Source organism: Pseudorca crassidens, chromosome 10 (assembly GCF_039906515.1).
Source record: "Pseudorca crassidens isolate mPseCra1 chromosome 10, mPseCra1.hap1, whole genome shotgun sequence".
NCBI classification, from domain to species: domain Eukaryota; kingdom Metazoa; phylum Chordata; class Mammalia; order Artiodactyla; family Delphinidae; genus Pseudorca; species Pseudorca crassidens.
This window is the reverse complement of record NC_090305.1, coordinates 60,203,662-60,222,122: the sequence shown is the minus strand read 5'-3', so window position 1 is coordinate 60,222,122 and position 18,461 is coordinate 60,203,662. Positions and strand designations below refer to the sequence as shown.

The 18,461-nt window shown below is 40.0% G+C and overlaps 1 protein-coding gene across 4 annotated transcripts in view; it reads left to right on the top strand.

Annotated features, from left to right (window-relative positions):
- The first annotated feature begins 279 nt into the window (after window positions 1–279).
- Window positions 280–18,461, top strand: part of ABHD5 (abhydrolase domain containing 5, lysophosphatidic acid acyltransferase) — a 45,925-nt gene continuing 27,743 nt past the window's right edge. For 3 of the 4 annotated variants that reach the window (XM_067753880.1, XM_067753879.1, XM_067753881.1), the window contains exon 1: window positions 280–461. In XM_067753880.1, coding sequence (XP_067609981.1) covers window positions 295–461 — 167 coding nt within the window. In that variant the 5' untranslated portion in view covers window positions 280–294. The remainder of the gene's footprint in view (window positions 462–18,461) is intronic. The other variant, XM_067753882.1, reaches the window with a different exon arrangement.

Below are 18,461 nucleotides of genomic sequence, written 5' to 3'. Positions count from 1 at the left end.
CAGGGCAAGGTCGCGCCTCATTCCCCAGGGAACTGCTAGGTGTCTGTCCAGTGCCCAGCACCTGACAATCAATATCAGCGGATGATGCATTAATACGGTTATGATTGAAGTTAGTTACCACCTAACTCTGCCGGGCCACTCTCGTTTCCCCCAAGTTGACTGCCCCGCCTAGCGCCCACACCCGAGCGCGTCGGACGGGAGGACGCATGCGTGACTGGTGGACGAAGGGGGGGTCAGGATGGCCCGGAACGCGCAGGCACGCGCAGGCGCGCGGCCGCACCGCCCGGTCACGCGATGGGGCGGCCGACTCCTACGCTGGCGGCGGCCTTAAGGGCGGCGGCGGGTACCGGCCTCCCAGTCGGCCTGTCAGCCGGCGTGGAAGTACAGCCGGAAGCTCGCGCGGCGACGGCGGCCATGGCGGCTGAGGAGGTGGAGGTGGACTCTGTGGACGCTAATGAGAAGTAAGTGTGGCGAGGGCTACGTCAGGTTCGGGCACGCGGGCAGCGCCGAGGACTCTTTAACTCGCCCGGCGGCTCTGTCGTCCGGCCCCGGCGCGAATCCGCGCGGCGCCGGGAGGAGAAGCCCTGGCCTCGCTCTGCCCCCGGCGGGCGCCCTTCGGGTCTGAGTGTGACCCAGGCGGCGCCGGGAGGCCGCTTGACCCCCGCGCGGAGGGGCCGCCGCGGGGTCGTGTCAGCGGCTCGGCGGGGCGGGCGGCGGGGGTGACCCGGCACTCAGTCCGGGCTGGTCGTCCGCTGAGGTCTCCTTCCGGGCAGAGACGGCTGCGGACCCAGCCCTGCCCCCAGCGCGGCCCGCGAGTGCTGACCGGCGTCCCTGCACCTGACTCGAGTTATGGGAAACGGCTGAGTCACTCTGTCCACTTCCGAGCGCGGCTTCGGACCTCAGGTTCGCGCTGTGCTCGGTCCATCCCGGGGCGAGAACGAAAGTGCCACCCGGCCGAGCGTCTCGGGAGCCTGAGGAAGGGGCGGCGCTTCTTCGGGACAGTGTTGGATGGCGAGCCCACGTTCACCCCAGAAGCCGCGGGAGGGAAGGGAGTGTCGGGGGAAGGAGGAGCCCAGAATGGGGGAAAGGGGCTGGGGGAGTGAGTCTGTGGCTTGAGCTTTCAGAGGACGTTTAATTTACAGATGCTGTATAGAAAGAAAATTAACACGATATGGGTAGCAAATTCAGAGTCAGTAATCTCTCAAATGGAGATCTTCCTTTGCTTCCAAGTGTTCTGGCGTTACTGGAGAGATGTGTGCGTTTGCTTCTCAGAAGACACACTATGTGTAGGAAACTTTATGGAAGTGGTGGGACAGATGTCTAACGGGAAGCTTTTTAAAAAATTTTTATTTTATTGAAGTGCAGTTGATTTACTATGTAGTGTTAGTTTCAGGTGTATAGCAAAGTGATTCAGTGTGTATATATGTATATCTATATATATATATTCACATATTCTTTTCAGGTTTTTTTCCATTATAGGTTATTACAAGATATTGAATACAGTTCCTTGTGCCATACAGTAGGTCCTGTTTATCTATTTTATATATAGTGGTGTGTAGCTGGTAATCCTAAACTCCTAATTTATCCCTCCCCCCTTCCCTTTTGGTAATAAGTTTGTCTTCTATGTCTGAATCTGCTTCTGTTTTGTAAATAAGTTCATCTGTATCATTTTCTTTTAGATTCCACGTGTAAGTGGTATCATGTGATAGTTGTTTTCCTCTGATTTAGTTCACTTAGTATGATAATCTCTAGGTCCATCCATGTTGCTGCAAACGGTCGTATTTCATTAGTTTTTATGGCTAATATTCCATTGTGTGTGTGTGTATATATACACACACACACAATGTATATATATACCACATTTTCTTTATCCATTCATCTGTTGATGGACGCTTAGGTTGCTTCCATGTCTTCCAGCACTTGTAAATAGTGCTGCTGTGAACATCGGGGTGCATGTATCATTTCAAATTCGAGTTTTCATCTTTTCTGGACATATGCCCAGGAGTGGGATTGCTGGGTCATATGGTAGCTCTATTTTTAGCTTTTTAAGGAATCTCCGTACTATTTTCCATAGTGGCTGCACCAATTTACGTTCCCGTCAACAGTTTAGGAGGGTTCTAATGGGAAACTTTTTGATATACGAATATACTGTTTGTATTATTCTTTTCTACCTGTAACTTCATGCACTTGGCAGTAGATGAATAGCAGTTAATTAGTGGAAAAATTAAATTGCTATGAACATTATTGCCCTATTTCTCAAGGCCAGTCATTCAGATTGGAAAGTAAATAAACTTCTGTGCTACCCCCCATATATGTTTAATATTTTGACAACAATTCTATTTCAGATGTCGGGAGAAATTAGCATATGAAAAACTAAATGACAGAAGGGAATATAAAGTATCATGACAGACAGAGGTATTTGGAAAGATGACAGAGGGGAAGAGTTGTGAAATATTAGAAACTAGGTTCTTCTCTTGAGTTTTGTTTATATGATGAATAGGTCCATTATTTTGGTTTGTTGATGAACTTCCTTGTTGAGGTGAGATGCTGCAGGCTGTGTGAATACAAGTCAGAACCTGTTAGCTTGTTACCCTCTTCTTTGTCACAACATTTTTGGCTCTCAGATTGCTTTTAGGAGGACTCTTTGGCCTCCATGTTGTTGTGGGACTTGGGAGTCCAGGGCACAGCCATGAAAGGAATTTGTGGTTTTGGGTGATAGCAGGAGGTCACTGGGGACAGACTATAAACTATCCTTAGCAGCTAACCAGCCGCAGTTCCTTGTTAGAGGTGGGCCTCCTTGGTGCTCTTGGTGATACACTTGATCAGTGTCCAGTGTACAAACTGGTATGGCATTGTGAACTGTAACAAGTAAGTACCTGTTCCTGCTGGGTGTTCCCTAATGTGTTCATATTAAACCTTAAGGTCGACCCTGTGTGCTAGGTACTACTGTTCCCATTTTTCAGGTGGAACTGCAACTGGGACTGCTGCTAGCATCCCACCAGCAAGTAGCAGGGATGGATTGGAGCCCCCTAGGTATCTGGATTTAGTCTAAGGAGCTGTCACATATCTCTGCTGCCTCTCACCACGATTGGGCCTACTAGGATGTTTGGTTCATGTTTCTTTTGCTTATTCCACTGATACTTCGTTACTTATTCCTTCATTGATACAGAGCTTACTTTAAAACTTTTTTTAATTGGTTGATCAACAATAGAACTATCCCAAGAGCCAAGTGGATTGTGGGAAAACTGAAGTCTTTGAATCAAGTTCCCTATTCTCAAGACATCTCAGATTTATAAGGGACAATGACATTAACAAAGGAAACAATTATAAAAAAGGTCACCTGAAGGCTTTTTGGAGTATGTAATTCTTGTTGTTTCCTTCTTAGTGAAGACAGGCATGCCTGGGAGCCATTTGGCTTTCAACATCTAACCCTTTTCAGTTGTAATACAGTTGAGAAAGCAATATGTAACAAGAGCTGGGTAGATTTCTGTGAATTGCTGCAAGGTTGTCCCAGAGAATAATTAAGTATCAGGTGAGTTTAGAGGAAGGCTGTCACGGAATTGCTGAGTTGCAGAGTAGACCACAGAGTAGCAGTTTGCAGTGGTGGTCCAGAGTTATTACTAAATTTTCAGGAATTTTGCCAACCATTGGCATCTTGAAATCAGCCATGGTGGTAGTACTTACACCATGGAAATCATCAAATAGTAATAAATAAGGGATTTTTTTTCCCCTCCAGTGGGTTTGCACTACAGGATTTCATTAGAGTTTTACTGTATTTCTTTGCCTTGGAAATAAGAGACAGAAGTCCACTCTCCTATCTTTTAAAAGACTTCTAAGATAAGTGACTCCTCTCTGTTACCATCTCCCCTTTCCAAGTCGTTACCTCCTGACTTATTAAACATCACAGAACTTCTCAGTGCCACATCCCAGTGGACTTTTATTTTTCTCAATACTTATATTTCTTGGGTCCTTTTTAGTGTTTGACACTAAAGATAGCTACTCCCTTTTGAGACTCTTACCAGACATTCTAGCGAATGTCTGATAAGAGCCATCTTCCGACATTTTGCTTCTTGTCTTACCTGAGATCAGTAGTTAGTTTTATTTGCCCCCCCCATTCTCTAAATGGAGTCATTCTCCAATCTGCCTCCATCTATGTTTTCATTTTTGCCTTGTTTACTCACACTTCTTTTAACTATCCTGTTTGTGGAGAGGGCTGAAATCTCCTCAGGATGGAGCCTTCTTCAGTACTCAGTGATGTTTCTGTGTGCCAAATGTTTGCAACTGATTCCTCAAATGTAACAAGTCCAGACCAGAATCTCATTTGCACCGCCTTCCCCTGAACTAACAATACAAAAATCTCAGTTCTTCCCCTTGACTTCCTATTTTTGTTAGGGCACTTAGGTATTTAGTTTCTTCTGGTCATCCAGATTAAGAACTGTGGCACCGGCTTCCCACTCGCCCTCCCCTGCCTTCATTGCTCCAAATACCAACTCCTTTACCACGTGCAGTAGATTTTAAGTGCAACATCACCTTTCCATTCCCACTGTCATCTGGGGGCCACCTGGTTCAGATCCCCGTTACTCCCTTTTCTGATTTATTGCAGGCTTTAGTAATATGTTCTGTCCCTATGCTTTCAGTGTAATTTATTCGTTACTTTCACACCCCCAAGAGGCACAGTCTTGCTTGTAGCACAGCCACACACAGTGACTTTATTATATGTCCTCAGCCTGACTTCAGAGCCCTTTACAGGCAGCATGGCTCTTGTCTTTGGAATCTTATTTCCTCCCTGTGCACTGGGCTCTGGCCAAGCTGTGTCTTTCATTGTTTCCTGAACATGTTTCTTGCTCACTTCCCTTTTCCACATGACTTGGTTCAAGTTGTTTTCTCTGACCCAAAACAGATTGTGATCTTCCTTCTCTAAAGGTCCATGGTATTTTCCAAAACGTTCTTCATGGCATCTCCACCATGTCTTGTAGTAGAGTTTTCTATATTTGTTTTGTCAGCTCATTGAGGACAAAGCTTTTGTCTTATTCAAATGTCTGATAGAACCTAAAGAGGCTTTACAAATAGAAAGCTTCAATACATTTTTAAGAATCAAACACTTCAACTGTTGTAAACTTAGGCTGAAACAAATATTAAGATCAAAAACCTAGTACTTGATTATTCATTTTGCAGTTTGTGATTTAAATTTTTTAATCCTAAAATATCCAAAGGACATCAATAGATGTATTCATAAGAAATTCAAAGTTTGAACTTGACTAGGATGAGTTTGAGCCATTAGGATCATGAACTTAAATTATATTGGAGGGGTTGGGAATATGATTCTTTTCCTTGACCTTGGATGAACCAACAGGGAACCATGCTTCACTGTTTTGCCTGTTCTCCAAAATGCCAATTACAGACCAGCAAATGCAGATTTCATCCTATGACAAAGAACTTAACAAAAGATTGTAGGGGCTTCCCTGGTGGCGCAGTGGTTGAGAGTCTGCCTGCCGATGCAGGTGACACGGGTTCGTGCCCTGGTCCGGGAAGATCCCACATGCCGCGGAGCAGCAGGGCCCGTGAGCCATGGCCGCTGAGCCTGCGCGTCTAGAGCCTGTGCTCCCCAACAGGAGAAGCCACAACAGTGAGGGGCCCGTGTACCGCAAAAAAAAAAGTCCCATGGATGGTACACTTAATAAAAACAACACTGAATAATACATTTCAGAATCAAATGTGTCTCTGAATGAGTCCTTAAAGTCTGTATTGTTTATAATAGCCATTCAGAAACATTGTATAGTTAGATATTTAGTCTGATTCCACAGTTCTATAATCTCTCACTCCTGATCGTGAATCATAAAAAAAAATTGTATAGAAAGATGATTTTATTAAAACTTATTATTCAGTTTGAGACTTAGGATTTTTAGTTTTTATTTTCTTTATCTAGTGGATGAACTTATTTTGGAATTAACACAAAATGTCACTTGGATTTATTAAACAATGTAAATCTAAAAGTACACATGTAGTTTCTTTAATTATGTATGTTGGATGATGATGTGTCTGATTCTAGAATGGCTTGTTTACTGTGTGTGAGAAGGTAGGAAACAAATGGGGGAAAATATTACCAGCACATGACTATGTCTAAAACACCAATTCTCCAACTCTAGGTCTTTAAAAGTCACAGGTTAGGACAGTAATGTTTAAAAATTGTATAAAAGTTTCTTAAAAAATAGAAAAAAATAATAGTAAAAAAAGTAAAAGTTACAGGTTAGAAATGAAAAATAGTTAAAAGAATGCTAATTAACGTGTTAAAATATACTAGAGGGCCTGTGTTGTCATTGGTCTAATGGTTGTGATAATTTGAATCACTAGCATTATTTATTTAAAATAAAATGGCATATTAGTCACTTAAATTATGATTGTGTGAGACATACTCTATTTTTTTTTTCTTCCTCTTTTCCAGGATAGGATTTAAGAAGTCATTTCCCAGGAAAGAAGGTCTTTATTTGCCCAAGTGTGTTATCATTTTCAGCTTGGAAGTTTTCAGTCATTCATTGGTTGAGGAATTATTTCAGAGGAATGTGTATATTCATATGTCTAATAAATTTGGATATTTATAATAAAATCAAAACCTCATAGTTTCTCTAAATGAGATAGACTACTGTGCATAGAGTGCTTAGAATAGCTTATATAGAGAGCAGTAATAAACATAGTTTTTCTCTCTTGACAGTACCAGTATAGGGAGGGAGGCCATTTAAAACAAAATTGTAATATAATGAAATCCTCTTTACTTATAACCTAATTAGAAATGTTATTTAAGTGGCCAAGAGTGTGTGGAAATTGACCAGACTTCTGTATATTTTCTTCAGAATACTTTGAAACCTCTTTCACTGTTTCACAATATTTACAGATTGTGCAAATCAGATTTAGTAATACTATAGATAGTCAGATGCCTTAGAGAACAAAACAGGAATTACTAGCCAATTTACATGTTGATGTCCTAGGATACAAGTGCAATGTTAAAGATATTTTTTTTTAACAAAAGATTACATAGAGAGTTAAGAGAGGACTTCCCTGGTGGCATAGTGTTTAAGAATCCGCCTGCCAATGCAGGGGACATGGGTTCGATCCCTGGTCCGGGAAGATCCCACATGCCATGGAGCAGCTAAGCCCGTGCACCACAACTACTGAGCCCGCGCTCTAGAGCCCGCGAGCCACAACTGCTGAAGCCCGTGCGCCTAGAGCCATAACTGCTGAAGCCCGTGCGCCTACAGCCCGTGCTCCGCAACAAGAGAAGCCACCGCAATGGGAAGCCAGTGCATCGCAACAAAGAGTAGCCCCTGCTCGCTGCAACTAGAGAAAGCCTGCGTGCAGCAACAAAGACCCAGCACAGCCAAAAATAAATTAATTTTAAAAAAAAGTTAAGGGAAAAAATATTCAGTTTTATCTCTCAAACTCGGGATACTTAAAATCACATTCTTAAGTTAATAAACTCTGTTAGTATGCTAAGCACATCCTGTTTGGCTTCCTTACAGTTGCCACCGTTAGTGTAGTGTTTTAAAGCTTTTCTTACTCAGAAGTCTGCTCACTAAAAAGATTCCTTCTATCTGTTATAGGTTATAAAGCAAGATTATTTAGTTTTTTGATAAGATGCTTTAGGGCTTAGATCGTCAGCCTTCCTAATGAGGTCAGTTCTCAACAAATGGACAGTGTAGAAAACCTTTTGGTGCACATTGGTAAGCCTTCCTGATGCCATAGATAGATATAGTTCCTTCAGTGAATGGCTTATCTTTACATTGCGATTGACACTTTTCTTCTCTTCTGAAGTTAGGGCCTCAGCAATGTATGATGGTGTTTATTGATCTGCTTAAATAAATTAGAGAAGTTAATTTTTGCTTTTCTGTGTATTTTCCAAAGTTCTAAGGAGGCAGCCCTGTATCTTGTTCACTGTATTATGGCCTTGGTAAATTTAATTTTTACTTTGGTTTTTGTGACCTCAGAAGTATGGCTGGATATCTGACAAACTTCAGTCTGTGTCCTTATTTCCAATCTCATGTCCTTAGTTCCAGTCTTCCACACACTAAGCCTAGAAATGCAGAACAACACTGAATGGCATAGGAGATTTTGTGGAAGAGGCAGAGGGTTTCTTTGAAGATGAGGTCAATTTACCCCAAAGGCAGGAAGTGAGGTTGGATGGGTGTTTTAGAGCAGGGGTCCCCAACACCCAGGCTGTGGACCGGTACCGCACAGCAGGAGGTGAGCGGTGGACCAGTGAGCGAAGTTTCATCTGCCGCTCCTCATTGCTCACATTACCGCCTGAACAGCCCCCCCACCACCCGGTCCATGGAAAAATTGTCTTCCACGAAACTGGTCCCTGGTGCCAAAAAGGTTGGGGACTGCTGTTTCAGAGGGTTGAAGCAATAGAGGTTGCAAGCTAAGGTGTGGGAACTCAGTGAACAAAGGGTGATAACCTAAAGGGTGGAAAAGATAGACCCTTGCTTTTCACTCTTTAAAAATGTTCCTTTGAACCTACTATGTGCTAACACTCAGTCCTGTAGAATAATAACTCTAAGAAAGAAGTAAAGGCAGTTTATATAAAACATTGTCATCTGGTTAAGGCAAAAACCGATTAGATAGAAACATTATCGTGGCTTAGGGGAGAGGTATCTTTACAGTTCCGTTAACAGTGAAAATAAAATATTTTACTATGTTTTGTTAAATATAGATTTTTCAGTTTAAATATACTTTAGAAAAGCTCCACTTAAAAAAAAATTATCTACTTTGATGAAAAAGCTGCTGTAAAAACTTGGAGAGTATTGGTGCCTCTTGTGGTTGAAGAGCCCTAATTTTTAATGTAATACAGTAGCCTTGCAAACATAAAAGCATTGTTCTGCCCCTTCTCTTTGAGTTAAGCCAGTCACTAAGAGGAAAAATGCTTAGACAAGACAATCCTATCCTTTGAAAGTTGGTTTTGTGATGAGTGGTAAATAGGTAGAGGTAGGCATGAGTCTTGTATTACCGGCTGATATATCACATTTTAAACTCTAGTGCCTTGTGCATAGTAGGTATTCAGAGACTGAGTTTTTTTTTAATATTATTTTTTTTGAAGACTGAAACAAAGATTGCATTTGTGTTTTCTCTGCCCCAACATGTCTATGATGTAAGTGGGAACAGTAGTAGGTTATAGTTCATTTCACTTTTATTTGTTGTTGTACTGATCTCTGATTCTCTTTGGCCAAGAACTGTGCTATTATTTGAGGGATATTTGTTGAAAAAAATTGATGAGATTGAGTTGTAAGTAACTTCCTGTAGGTACTAGTTCATATATTTGTGGCCGAACATAGACATTGATGACCATGTTGTCAAGGACTTTTTTTATTTTAAGCTCCAAAGATCATGAGATTCTTTCCTTTTAGTTGCCTGTTAAACTGCTGTTTTCAACAATTGAAAAGATTGTTGAATAAATTGAAAATTTCGTTGCTGAAGGCTTGAGTTGTTTTTCCTTGATAATTTGTAAATAGTTTATATATTTACAATAAACTAATAGTAGTAATGTTTTCTATTATCTTGATACCTTGATAATAAGTTACAGGTAGCATTTGTCAGAGATGCCTAGAGGTCTTATCTCCTGTTAATTCAGAAGATTTGAAACTGGCAGCAGAGAACATTAGACTAGAGCCTTGTTATAATGTAGGCTATTATGGATCTTCTGTTCTATCATTCTTTTTTTTATTATTGAGACATAATTGACATATACCATATATTTGTTTCAGGGGTATAATATAATGATTTGATATTTTTATATATTGCAAAATGATCATCCCAGTAAGTCTAGTTAACCATGCATAGTTACAGAATTTTTTTCTTGTGATGAGAACTTTTCAGATTTATTCTCTTAGCAACTTTCAGATATGCAGTACAGTATCAACTATAGTCACCATGCTGTACATTACATCCCCATAACTTACTTTATTTGTAACTGGAAGCTCTTACTTTTTGACCCCCTTCACCCATTTTACCCATTTTCCACCTCTGGCAACCACCAGTTTGTTTTATCTCTGAGTTTATTGTTGTTGAAAGATTCCACATATAAGTGAGATCATACGAATTTGTCTTTCTCTGCTTATTTCACTTAGCATAATACCCTCTAGGTTCATCCATGCTGTGCAAATGGTAATATTTCATTCTTTTTTTATGGTTGAATACTGTTCCATTATGTATATATTTTGTGTATTATACACATTTTCTTTATCCATTTATTTGTTGATGGACACTTAGGTTTTTTTCCCCATATCTTGGCCATTGTAAATAATGCTTCAGTGAACATGGGGGGTGCATATATCTTTTCAAGTTACTTTTTTTGTTTTCTTCAGTTAAATACCCAGAAGTGGAATCGCTGGATCCTATGGTAGTTTTATTTTTTGAGGCACCTTCATACCGTTTTCTATAATGACTGCACCATTATACATTTCCAGCAGCAACAGTGTGCAAGGGTTCCCTTTTCTCCATATCCTCTCTATCGCTTGTTATTTCTTATCTTTTTGGTAATAGCCATTCTAACCAGTGTAAGGGAATATCTCATTGTGGTTTTAATTTACATTTCCCTGATGTTACCGATGTTGAGCATCTTTTCATGTCTGTTGGCCATCTGTATGTCGTCTTTGGCAAAAAGTCTATTCAAATCCTCTGCCCATTTTTTAATTGGACTGTTTTTTGCTATTGAGTTGTATGAATTCTTTACATATATATATATATTTTTTTAATTAATTTATTTTTGGTTGCGTTGGGTCTTCGTTGCTGCACGCTGGCTTTCTCTAGTTGTGGCGAGCGGGGACTACTCTTTGTTGCGGTGTGCGGGCTTCTCATTGCTGTGGCTTCTCTTGTTGCAGATCACAGGGTCTAGGTGCGCGGGCTTCAGTAGTTGTGGCCCACGGGCTCTAGAGCGCAGGCTCAGTAGTTGTGGCACACGGGCTTAGTTGCTGTGCAGCATGTGGGATCTTCTCACAGCAGGGCTCGAACCCATGTCCCCTGCATTGGCAGGCAGATTCTTAACCATTGCGCCACCAGGGAAGCCCATATATTTTGGATATTAACCTCTCATCAAATTTATGATTTGCAAATATTTCCTCCCATTCAGTAGGTTGCCTTTTCATTTTGTTGATGGTTTCCTTTGCTGTGTAGAAGCTTTTTTTTTTTGCGGTACGCGGGCCTCTCACTGCCGTGGCCTCTCCCGCTGCGGAGCACGGGCTCCGGACGCGCAGGCTCAGCGGCCATGGCTCACGGGCCCAGCCACTCCGCGGCATGTGGGATCTTCCCGGACCAGGGCACGAACCCGCGTCCCCTGCATCGCCAGGTGGACTCCCAACCACCGCGCCACCAGGGAAGCCCTAGAAGCTTTTTAATTTGATGTAGTCCCACTTATTTATTTTTGCTTTTGTTGTCTTTGCATTTGGTGTCAGATTCAAAATATCCTCAAGACCATTGTCAAGTAGCTTACTGTTTTCTTCTAGGAGTTTTATGCTTTCAGGTCTTAGATTCAAGTCTATAATCCATCTTGAGTGTATGATATAAAATAGTGGTTGAGTTTCATTCTTTTTCATGTTGCTCTCCACTTTTCCCAACACCATTGATGAAAGAGACCATCCTTTCCCCCATTGAATAGTCCTGGCTCCTTTGTTATAAGTTAATTTATATATGTGTGAGTTTATTTCTGAGCTCTTTGTTCTGTTGCATTGATCTGTGTTTGTGTTTTTATGCCAGCACCATTACTATTTCAATTGCTATAGCTTTGCAATATAGTTTGAAATCAGGGAGTGTTAATCCTCCAGGTTTGTTCTTCTTCCTTAAGACTGCTTTGGCTATTTGGAGTCTTCTGTGGTACCATACAAATTTTAGAATTGTTTGTTCTATTCCTGTGAAAAAATGGCATTGGAATTTTGATAGGGATTGCATTGAATCTGTAGATTGCTTTGGTTAATATGGACATTTTCACAATATTCTAACAATCCATGAGCATGAAATATCTTACCATTTCTTTGTGCCTTCTTCCATTTCTTTCATCAGTGTCTTACAGTTTTCAGTGTACAGGACTTTTAACCTCCTTAGTTAACTTTATTCCTAGTTATTTTATTCTTATTGATGCACTTGTAAATGGGATTGTTTTCTTAATTTCTCTTTCTGATACTACATTATTAGTGTATAGAAATGTAACAGATTTCTGTATATTGATTTTTGTATCCTGCAACTTTGCTGAATTTGTTTATTAGTTCTAACAGTTTTTTGTTTTTTGGTGAAGTCTTTATTGTTTCCTATATATTACACCATGTCATCTGCAAATAGTGGCAGTTCTTCTTTTCCAATTTGGATGCCTTTTATTTCTTTTTTTGCCTAATTGTCCTGGCTAGGACTTCTAATACTATGTTGAATAGAAGTGGCAATAGTGGGCATCCTTGCCTTCCTCCTAATCTTAGAGGAAATGCTTTCAGGTTTTCTCCATTAACTGTGATGTTGGCTGTGGGCTTGTCATATATGGTCTTTGTTATGTTGAGGTATGTTCCCTCTGTACCAACTTAGTTGAGACTTTTTTTTTAATCATAAATGGATGATGAATTTTGTCAGATGCCTTTTCTGTATCTATTGAGGTGATCCTATGATTTTTTAAAACATCTTTATTGGAGTATAATTACTTTAAAATGTTGTGTTAGTTTCTGTTGTATAACAAAGTGAATCAGCTATATGTATACATATATACATGTATGCCCTCCCTCTTGCGTCTCCCTCCCACCCTCCCCATCCCACCCCTCTAGGTGGTCACAAAGCACCGAGCTGATCTCCCTGTACTATGCAACTGCTTCCCACTTAGCTATCTATTTTACATTTGGTAGTCTGTATATGTCCATACCACTCTCTCACTTTGTGCCAGCTTACCCTTCCCCCTCCCCGTGTCCTCAAGTCCATTGTCTACGTCTGTGTCTTTATTCCTGTCCTGCCCCTAGGTTCTTCAGAACCTTTTTTTTAGATTCCATATATATGTGTTAGCATACGGTATTTGTTTTTCTCTTTCTGACTTACTTCATTCTGTATGACAGACTCTAGGTCCATCCACCTCACTACAAATAACTCAATTTCGTTTCTTCTTATGGCTGAGTAATATTCCACTGTATATATGTGACACATCTTCTTTATCCATTCATCTGCCAGTGGATACTTAGGTTGCTTCCATGTCCTGGCTATTGTAAATAGTGCTGCAGTGAACACTGTGGTATATGTCTCTTTTTGAATTATGGTTTTCTCAGGGTATATGCCCAATAGTGAGATTGCTGGGTCATATGGTAGTTCTAGTTTTAGTTTTTTAAGGAACCTCCATACTGTTCTCCATAGTGGCTGTATCAATTTACATGTGCACCAACAGTGCAAGAGGGTTCCCTTTTCTCCACACCCTCTCCAGCATTTATTGTTTGTAGATTTTTTGATGATAGCTATTCTGACTAGGGTGAGGTGATACCTCACTAAGGTTTTGATTTGCATTTCTCTAATGATTAGTGATGTTGAGCATCCTTTCATGTGTTTGTTGGCAATCTGTATATCTTTTTTGGGGAAATGTCTGTTTAGGTCTTCTGCCCATTTTTGGATTGGGTTGTTTGTTTTTTTAATATTGAGGTGCATGAGCTGCTTGTATATTTTGGATTAATCCTTTGTCAGTTGCTTCGTTTGCGAATATTTTCTCCCATTCTGAGGGTTGACTTTTTGTCTTGTTTATGGTTTCCCTTGCTGTGTAGAAGCTTTTAAGTTTCATTAGGTCCCATTTATTTATTTTTGTTTTTATTTCCATTTCTCTAGGAGGTGGGTCAAAAAGGATCGTGCTGTGATATATGTCATAAAGTGTTCTTCCTATGTTTTCCTCTAAGAGTTTTATAGTATCTGGCCTTACATTTAGGTCTTTAATCCATTTTGAGTTTATTTTTGTGTATGGTGTTAGGAAGTGTCTAATTTCATTCTTTTACATGTAGCTGTCCAGTTTTCCCAGCACCACTTATTGAAGAGGCTGTCTTTTCTCCATTGTATATTCTTGCCACCTTTATCAAAGATAAGGTGACCGTATGTGTGTGGGTTTATCTCTGGGCTTTCTATCCTGTTCCATTGATCTGTATTTTTGTTTTTGTGCCAGTACTATACTGTCTTGATTACTGTAGCTTAGTAGTATAGTCTGAAGTCAGGGAGTCTGATTCCTCCAGCTCCGTTTTTCTTTCTCAATATTGCTTTGGCTATTCAGGGTCTTTTGTATTTCCATACAAATTGTAAAATTTTTTGTTCTAGTTCTGTGAAAAATGCCATTGGTAGTTTGATAGAGATTGCATTGAATCTGTAGATTGCTTTGGGTAGTAGAGTCATTTTCACGATGTTGATTCTTCCAGTCCAAGGCCACGGTATATCTCTCTATCTGTTTGTATCATGTTTAATTTCTTTCATCAGTGTTTTATAGTTTTCTGCATACAGGCCTTTTACCTCCTTAGGTAGGTTTATTCCTGGGTGTTTTGTTCTTTTTGTTACATTGGTGAATGGGATAGTTTCCTTAATTTCTCTTTCTGATCTTTCGTTGTTAGTGTATAGGAATGCCAGGGATTTCTGTGCATTAACTTTGTATCCTGAAGCTTTACCAAATTCATTGATTAGCTCTAGTAGTTTTCTAGTGGCATCTTTAGGATTTACTATGTATAGTATCATGTCATCTGCAAACAGTGACAGTTTTGCTTCTTCTTTTCCAATTTGGATTTCTTTTATTTCTTTTTCTTCTCTGATTGCTGTGGTTAAAACTTTGAAAACTATGTTGAATAATAGTGGTGAGAGTGGGCAACCTTGTCTTATTCCTGATCTTAGAGGAAATGGTTTCAGTTTTTCACCATTGAGAATGATGTTGGTTGTCATATATGGGCTTTATTATGTTGAGGTAAGTTCCGTCTGTGCCTACTTTCTGGAGAGTTTTTATCATACATGGGTGTTGGATTTTGTTGAAAGCTTTTTCTGCATCTATTGAGATGATCATATGGTTTTTATCCTTCAGTTTGTTAATATGGTGTATTTCATTGATTGATTTGCATATATTGAAGAGTCCTTGCATTCCTGGGATAAATGCCACTTGATCATGGTGTATCATCCTTTTAATGTGCTCTTGGATTCTGTTTGCTAGTATTTTGTTGAGGATTTTTGCATCTAATTTCATCAGTCTTATTGGCCTGTAGTTTTCTTTTTTTGTGACATCCTTGTCTGGTTTTGGTATCAGGGTGATGGTGGCCTCGTAGAATGAGTTTGGGAGTGTTCCTCCCTCTGCTATATTTTGGAAGAGTTTGAGAAGGATGGGTGTTAGCTCTTCTCTAAATGTTTGGTAGAATTCACCTGTGAAGCCATCTGCTCCTGGGCTTTGGTTTGTTGGAAGGTTTTTAATCACAGTTTCAATTTCAGTGCTTGTGATTGGTCTGTTCATATTTTCTATTTCTTCCTGGTTTAGTCTCGGAAGTTTGTGCTTTTTTAAGAATGTGTCCATTTTTTCTAGGTTGTCCATTTTATTGGCATATAGTTGCTTGTAGTAATCTCTCATGTTCCTTTATTTCTGCGGTGTCAATTGTTACTTCTCCTTTTTCATTACTAATTCTGCTGATTTGAGTCTTTCCGTTTTTTTCTCGATGAGTCTGGCTAATGGTTTATCAATTTTGTTTATCTTCTCAAAGAACCAGCTTTTAGTTTTATTGATCTTTGCTATTGTTTTCTTCATGTCTTTTTCATTTATTTCTGATCTGATCTTTATGATTTCCTTCCTTCTGTTAACTTTGGGGTTTTTTTGTTCTTCCTTCTCTGATTGCTTTAGGTTTAAGGTTAGGTTGTTTATTTGAGATTTTTCTTGTTTCTTGAGGTAGGATTGTATTGCATAATCTTTCCTCGTAGAACTGCTTTTGCTACATCCCATAGGTTTTGGGTCGTCATGTTTTTGTTGTCATTTGTTTCCAGGTATTTTTTGATTTCCTCTGATTTCTTCTGTGACCTCTTGGTTATTTAGTGGCATATTGTTTAACCTCCATGTGTTTTTACTTTTTACAGTTTTTTTCTCATAATATCTAGTCTCATAGCATTGTGGTCAGAAAATATACTTGATATGATTTCAGTTTTCTTAAATTTACCAAGTTTTCTTAAAATTACTTGATTTGTGACCCAACATATGATCTATCCTGGAGAATGTTCCATGAGCACTTGAGTAGAAAGTGTATTTTATTGTTTTGGGGTGGAATGTCCTATAAATACCAATTAAGTCCATCTGGTCTAATGTGTCATTTGATGCTTGTGTTTGTCTATTTTCATTTTGGATGATTTGTCCATTGGTGGAAGTGGGGGTGTTAAAGTCGATATCCCCTTTTATGGCTGTTATTGTGTTACTGTGGTTGTGTTACTGTTGATTTCCCCTTTTATGGCTGTTAGCATTTGCCATACGTCTTGAGGTGCTCGTATCTTGGGTGCATAAATATTTACAATTGTTATATCTTCTTCTTGGATTGACCCCTTGATCATTACATAGTGTTCTTCTTTGTCTCTTGTAATAGTCTTTATTTTAAAGTCTATTTTGTCTGATATGAGAATTGCTACTCCAGCTTTCTTTTGGTTTCCATTTGCATGGAGTATCTTTCTCCATCCCCTCACTTTCAGTCTGTATGTGTCCCTAGGTCTGAAGTGGGTCTCTCTTAGACAGCATATATATGGGTCTTGTTTTTGCATCCATTCAGCCAGTCTGTGTCTTTTGGTTGGAGCACTTAGTCCATTTACATTTAAGGTCATTATCAATATGTATGTTCCTGTTACCATTTTCTTAATTGTTTTGGGCTTGTTTTTGTAGGTCTTTTCCTTCTTGTGTTTCCTGCCTAGAGAAGTTCCTTTAGCATTTGTTGTAAAGCTGGTTTGGTGGTGCTGAATTACCTTAACTTTTGCTTGTCTGTAAAGGTTTTGATTTCTCCATCGAATCTGAATGAGATCTGTGCTGGGTAGAGTAATCTGGGTTGTAGGTTTTTCCCTTTCATCACTTTAAATATGTCCTGCCAGTCCCTTCTGGCTTGCAGAGTTTCTGCTGAAAGATCAGCTGTTAACCTTATGGGGATTCCCTTGTATGTTATTTGTTGCTTTTCCCTTACTGCTTTTAATATTTTTTCTTTGTGTTTAATTTTTGATAGTTTGGTTAATATGTGTCTTGGTGTGTTTCTCCTTGGATTTATCCTGTATGGGACTCTCTATGCTTCCTGGACTTGATTGACCATTTCCTTTCCCATGTTAGGGAAGTTTTCAACTGTAATCTCATCAAATATTTTCTCAAGCCCTTTCTTTTTCTCTTCTTCTTCTGCAACCCCTCTAATTTGAATGTTGGTGTGTTTAATGTTGTCCTAGAGATCTCTATGACTGTCCTCAATTCTTTTCATTCTTTTTCCTTTATTCTGCTCTGCAGCAGTTATTTCCACTGTTTTATCTTCCAGGTCACTTCTCTGTTTTCTGCCTCAGTTATTCTGCTATTAATTCCTTCTAGAGAATTTTTAATTTCATTTATTGTGTTGTTCATCATTGTTTGTTTGCTGTTTAGTTCTCCTAGGTGCTTGTTAAACGTTTCTTGTATTTGCTCCATTTTCTTTCCAAGATGTTGGATCATCTTTACTGTCCTTACTCTGAATTCTTTTTCAGGTAGACTGCCTATTTCCTCTTCATTTGTTTGGTCTGGTGAGTTTTTGCCTTGCTCCTTCATCTGCTGCATATTTCTCTTTCTTCTCATTTTGTTTAACTTACTGTGTTTGGGGTCTCCTTTTCACGGCCTACAGGTTCGTAGTTCCCATTGTTTTTGGTGTGTGTCCACAGTGGGTGAGGTTGGTTCAGTGGCTTGTGTAGGCTTCCTGGGGGAGGGGACTGGTGCCTGTGTTTTGGTGATTGGGGCTGGATCTTGTCTTTCTGGTGGGCGAGGCCATGTCTGGTGGTGTGTTTTGGGGTGTCTGCAAACTTAGTATGACTTTAGGCAGTCTCTCTGCTGATGTGTGGTGTTGTGTTCCTGTTTTGCTAGTTGTTTGGCATGGGGTGTCCAGCACTGGAGATTGCCGGCCGTTGGGTGGAGCTGGGTCTTAGCGTTGAGACAGAGTCTCTGGGAGAGCTCTCGCCGATTGATATTATGTGGGGCCGGGAGATCTCTGGTGGTCTTCTGGACTCAGCTCTCCCACCTTGGAGGCTCATGCCTGACATCCGGGTGAAGCACCAAGACCCTGCCAGCCACACAGCTCAGAAGGAAAGGAAGAAAAAAAAGAAAAAAGAAAGAAAATAAACAGTAAAATAAAAAAATAAGAGACAGCAACCAAACCAATAAACAAATCCACCAATGATAACAAGCACTAAAACTTAAACCAAGATAAACATAAAAATCAGAAACAAATCAGTTGCAGAAAGCAAACCCCAAGTCTACAGTTGCTCCC